This window comes from Phaethon lepturus, unplaced genomic scaffold (assembly GCF_000687285.1).
Source record: "Phaethon lepturus isolate BGI_N335 unplaced genomic scaffold, ASM68728v1 scaffold4315, whole genome shotgun sequence".
NCBI lineage: Eukaryota > Metazoa > Chordata > Aves > Phaethontiformes > Phaethontidae > Phaethon > Phaethon lepturus.
The window spans coordinates 7941-13973 of NW_010538208.1; the positions used below are offsets into that span (position 1 = coordinate 7941).

The following is a 6033-nucleotide window of genomic DNA, read 5'->3' on the forward strand; positions in this document are numbered from 1 at the left end:
CTTCTGAAAGCTGACAAGCTAAAGAGCTGTGTCTTTAAGATGATAGTCCAATTCTTAGTTAGGCGTCTAAATGTTATGCAAACTCCTCTGCCGTAGGAAACACTACGTATAAGTTACCCTTACATGTTGACAAACATGTTTAAGTGAGCGACAACTCATGAGAGTCAGCTTTTCTTTAAGAAATAAATTACAAACACCGAATAGGGGTGAAAATGGAAATCATGGGTGCTAGCTTCTTGCTTACATTGCGATACCTGTTAGCAACTTAATCCACTGTGAAATAATGTTGTAGTGGAACAATCCTCTAAATAAAGAAAATGTAATTTAAAGAAAAGTTGCAAAGCAGATCTTTTTCTTAAATTCACAGTGTGTGTTAATGAAGAAAAACCATTGTTAAGAAAGGGAATCCGGGAGAAGAAATAATGTCAATCCTCATAACCTTTTGTTTATTTTAACTTCTTTGAATGTGTTTCCAACAGAAAATGATCCACAGCCTGTTTCTTATAAACTGTTCTGGGGATATATTCTTGGAGAAGCACTGGAAGAGCGTTGTGAGCCAATCTGTGTGTGATTATTTCTTTGAAGCTCAGGAGAAAGCAGTCGATGTTGAGAATGTGCCTCCTGTCATCTCAACGCCACATCACTACCTCATCAGCATCTATCGGGATAAGATCTTCTTTGTGTCTGTCATACAGACAGAAGTGCCACCACTCTTTGTAATCGAATTTCTACACCGAGTAGCAGATACTTTCCAGGTCTGTCACCATTAAATAATTTTAAAATTGAAGTAATTCCAAGGGAATCTTTGAGTAAACTATTTTAAAGAAGGGTAATAAAGCCTCCTATTAGTGACTTTCCCCTTTGCAATTTTTAAGTCAAGCACTGTTTATAGAGTACAAAGGAAAAGAAGGTATATTTTGTGTATTCATTTGGTTTATAGATATCAGTGCATATGCACTAAAACCCAAATCCCACTTTGTAAATGCTGTCTTTTTTCTGCAAGCTTTTGTACTGTTCACATTATATAGATGAACAAGAAGGAGTATGCAGTCATGAAGCATTCTGTAGTGAGGAGAGAGATGAGATGCACGAGTCGGTTTTCAGCCTATTTCACAGATACTGTAAATGAAGGAACCTCTGTGAAGACTGGGCATTGCCAAAAGATAGTCTCCTTATTTTGCAAGAGTCTTCTAACTGAAGATGTATTAATGTTCACAAGCAGGAGAACCTTTGGGACATACGTACCAGTAAAGCAGATTACATTGATTTCACTGTTCACGCTGTCTTCATTTCTAATTAGATGATAAATGTAACCTTAACATATGATGCAATCAGACTGTAGAAGTAGCTAGTCAGTTTAGGCACTAAAACTTCGTGATATATTGGATTGTTTCTGTAAGCAAAAAACCCCAAACTTTTGCAAAGCATTTTAACAGAACTAAAAATCCTCTCCTTTGTAATCTCTGATTTGTTTAGGATTACTTTGGTGAATGTTCTGAGACTGCAATTAAGGACAATGTAGTTATTGTGTATGAACTTCTAGAAGAAATGTTAGACAACGGCTTCCCACTGGCAACAGAATCTAACATATTGAAGGAGCTGATTAAGCCTCCCACAATTTTGCGCTCCGTTGTCAACTCCATCACAGGTATGAAAATAATTAATTTTCGGCGGTCACTGGCTGTTTGAAAACAAAGCCCCATTGTGTTTCATAGATAAAAAATAATACATTGGTGTGAATCTGTAAGGTGAGGCCACTGTCCTGCCACTTCTCACAATCAAGGCTTGAGTAAACAACTTCCTCCTTACTTGCAGTTTATGCCTGGCCCCTTTGATATCCCCAGTGGCACTGTCTGGTCCAGCCACAGCTGCTGAAGTCCCTCAGGAATAGCAGTTCCCAGCACATGCTGGATGGAGACAGGTGCTCTGGGGTTGGTACAGAGCTAGCCCCAAGCCTTGAATAACTGAGGGCCATTGGCGAAGGTTATGCATTTTATAAGAAATCATTATAGAAAGGTATATAACAGACATCTAATGAATCTTTGCTGGCTGGGAACAGATAGCGTGAAGGGAAGCAAATAGCCTGTCCTTGGCTTCCTCCCCATCTGCACCACCATCAGCATCCATCAAGTCTGGAGCGCGTTTCAGGCTGTTGTAAATGGGTATGCTTTGCACTGACAGAGCCAAATGTCTGTCAGTTGAGCTGGTGGAATCTGCTTGTCTGGCAAGCGAGTGCAAGGGAGGTACGCCGTGAGGTGTCACACGGGGTCAGAGATATGTGAGATGTTCGCCTGCACATTGTGTTAGAGAAGAGTAGTAGGTGGGTTGCAGAGCCATGCAGAGGTGGTGCCCGGAAGAGCTGGTCTTTGAGGTAACACATGTGGTTTGATCTTTGAGTATAAATCTCGTCAGTTTTCATTTCTGGTTTTCGGTTGTTTGGTTTTTTAAATGTGGTTTTGCATTGTAGTAGTTATACTTACGGGATAAGTATGACGTTAATGGACTAGATGCACCACTGTGCGGGGAATTAAGACTCCTGAAGCGAAAGGTTGCAAGCATCAAATCCTCTTGTTTTATCTAAAGCCTTATTAGAATTCCCTCGGAGCCTCACGAGCCTGCTCGGGGCAGCCTGAGCGCTCTCCTGCCTACCTGGCCTGCAAGGCTGCTGAGGGACAGAGGCACAGACAGGGCAAGCGCTCCACCCCGGGCATGCAGTGGGAGTGGACTTTAAGGAGGGGTTTTTCTTCTAGCTCAGAAGAATGAAAGCTGCTGTTACCTGCCTGCGAGTAGAGGGCCCACCCAGCAGTTTGTGGTAGAAATGGTAAGCCCCGGGCAGCAGCCTCTCAGTGAAGCTGTCTCACCCCGCTGGGCACGCCACCACATTCGTTGTGCTGAAGGGCACAAGCAAGCGTGAGCGTTGGCCCTCTCCTGAGACCTACTTCTAGCAGAGGGACTTGATTCCACTGTACTGAGATCCCAAGATCAGTCACCTAAGCCCCAGAAGTGATTTTTTTTTTTTTTTTTCCTTTTTAAAGAATCTTCAGTTTACTTTGTAACTAGATAGCTTGGGAAGCCCTTTTCTCACACTGGATGGTATTAAGAACGAGGAGCCGAGGGTGACAGCAAGGCAGGCAGGGCAGGGGCATCACTGTTAAGGATCCCAGAAGTTGAGCCAACAGGTCAGGGTCAGTATGATATCAGGGGCATCTGCAGTATCTACGGTATCAGATGATAACAGGGTCATCTACAGCTCAGTGATTGCCAGGAAAGTCCATCATGATGAGACAGGTCAAGCCAGAAAGTCAAATCTATAGGCCAGGGTCTGGATCGATTTGGCACGCGGTCAGGTGTAGACGTGGCTGTCGTGTTGCTGCAAGGTAACAGGTGTGTACCAAGGGTGAGAGCCTCAGCCTAACTGCTCCCAAGCAAAGGGGTGGGAGCCCTCCCGAAGGCTTCTTCCAGATCTTTCTGCATAGCAACTCTTATCAGTTAATCAGCCCTGAAGTCAGCCAGCTAAAACCCAGGAGAAGGGGGAAGCATGCTTAAGGCCCTCACAAGGAGCTGTAATGTCTTCAATTGTAGTGATGAAATCCTTCATAGGATCTAGCCCCACATCTGCTCCCACTCAAACCTCCTGCTGCCTTGGGCCTTGTATTTTGCTGTGCAAAGTATAGTCTGAAAAACGTAAGTCTGGACACATCCTTAAAGTGCATTCATGTCACCTAATGAATGAAATTTTAGTGGTCCAGGTTCTAGGCAACAGTTCTCGGGGCCAAATCTTGCTTTGATTCTTAATTTTGGCAGTTGAAACGTTGCTCTTGTAATTAATTACTGATTTGGAGTTCCTTTTCATTTTTAAGGCAGTAGTAATGTGGGTGACACACTTCCCACGGGACAATTGTCCAACATTCCTTGGCGCAGAGCAGGTGTAAAATACACAAACAATGAAGCCTATTTTGACGTCATTGAAGAAATTGATGCAATTATTGACAAATCAGGTAAGATGCCTTGCAGATCAATTTTTGTGTGTTGAATGTGTTTACATTTCACTGCTGATGTTTACAGAGAATACGGTCCAACCTTTTTTTGTGTTTTATATACATGAATCTATATCTTAAATAGAAATACACAATTTAAAGTGATGTGCCCAAATTTATTTCTTCAGTTCATCTTAAACTAGCAATGTGCTCTGGGCTGCTTCAAGAACATTCACAAGATATTCTGTACTTAGATGTTTTCTGTTTGTATATTGATTATCCCTTTAGAGATATAAATGGGAAAAAATAGTTGAAGTTTTAAATGTGATGAGAAAATTATCTTCCATTGTTACTGACAACAATTTACTGTAGTCCTTGTAGGCCCTCAAATGAGCGAGACGAAAGCTTTCATTAGCTTTCTTCTGATAGCGCGACAAAACTTGGTGCAAAGTAGCTGGACGGTATTGTTTTCCTTATATATAAGCTGGAGCCAGATATTATGAAGCATAATACTACTGCTTTCTTTTCTGTAAATGAAACATGATATCTTCAAGCTACAAAAATCGTAGATTTAACTCTGAGGAGGAGTCTGATAGCTTTTGTGTAAATGTTGTCAGTGCCAAGAAGTAGAAACACCTGATCTAAAAAGAAAACTGCTGTTTTATTCATTATTGGAGCCATCAGTTACTAAAGCTGAAGACTGCCTGGCACCATTTGGTGGTGGTATGGGGCAGGGAGCAAATCTCCGATTTCTTCATTCAGTGCTGCTGTTGTAGCAGTAGTCAATGTTGTTTTGGTTCCGTACACCAATTCAGCCAACACTTTGGCCACCATTGAACCAGATAGTCATAAATAGCTATTGTGCAGCTCTTACCCTCACAGTCTTGGAACTAAAAGCAGGTGGCAGTCAGTCAGAACACCTCGACGGCTATGTTACTTTCCTAGCTCAATAGGATTCCCAAGAGGGGTATGAGTAGTTAGTCTGAGAAGTTATAACCAAGACCATGTTTGTATTTCAAGCCAAATCAGTGTCCACTGAGTATTTAAATTTCCTCCTGAGGATCATGCAGTAGTCATAGCTGCTTTTTTCTGCTCTGATCCGTGGGGGACTAGCAATGCAAGCATCTTTCTTCCTAACCTTCACTAGACTAGGAAGTAGATAAGGTTGCTCCCTTAGAATAGGGATGTTATCTTGTTTCATAGAAATACGGTTAACTGCTTTCATCTGAAACAGGATCCCTTCTATCCAGGCAAAGTATTAACCCACAGTTTCTCCTTCCCCTTAACTAATCAGCAGTAGTTTCTTCATATCTTCTGAAATAGCCTTTGCTTGTAGGGCTAAATAGTCCAGAGTCCTGCTCCTGCCTTTCTGCCCTATAGGGAGTTTAAGGAGCCTTTCCTGGGTAAGGTGCTTGTTCTTCTTGCTTTGGGGTTCTGTGGTTGGTGCTTTTTTGCTATAGATTTATTTAACCGCAAGATAAATATGTAATCCCACTGTTAAACAAGCCATGCTTGTGAAAGCCAAGGTTATCTGGAGCTTATAGCATAAACTTCCTGCATTTTGATGTTGACTCTTTTCATGTGCTTCAACTTCCCTGCACCACTACATAACTTGCTAGATTTCTGGAGACAGAGGACAGGGATGAAAGAAAGGAAGATTCAGAGTTTGCGTATTCTGAAATTCTTATTTGCTCATTGCTGGCAACCAGTTCAAGCACATCCAGTACGAGTCCTTTGTAACAGCTGGCACAAGCATAATTAGCTGATTTGGGACAAGCTATTTGCTCTGGGTCGTGTATTTTAGCAAGCTGCCCAGGCCACAGGTAACTGGAATGACCTTTCCTATCTGCTTAGTGTGTTCTTGAGTGTTGTGCAAATGTCATCCGTGTCCTCTAGCTGCACTTTGCAACATTTGTTAGGCCCTTGATAATAATGTTAATAATTATTACATTATAACATTAATAATGGGGTTTTTTCCCCTGCAGGTTCCACAGTCTTTGCAGAAATCCAGGGTGTCATTGATTCGTGCATTAAGCTCTCAGGAATCCCAGCTCTT

General features: G+C 42.0%; 1 protein-coding gene across 1 annotated transcript in view; it reads left to right on the top strand.

Moving 5' to 3' along the window:
• Positions 1–482: 482 nt before the first annotated feature.
• The window catches only part of AP3M1 (adaptor-related protein complex 3, mu 1 subunit), a 10869-nt gene continuing 5318 nt past the window's right edge, over positions 483–6033 (top strand). The window contains exons 1-4 of the mRNA XM_010286705.1: positions 483–755; positions 1477–1648; positions 3861–3998; positions 5963–6028. Coding sequence (XP_010285007.1) covers positions 483–755; positions 1477–1648; positions 3861–3998; positions 5963–6028 — 649 coding nt within the window. The remainder of the gene's footprint in view (positions 756–1476; positions 1649–3860; positions 3999–5962; positions 6029–6033) is intronic.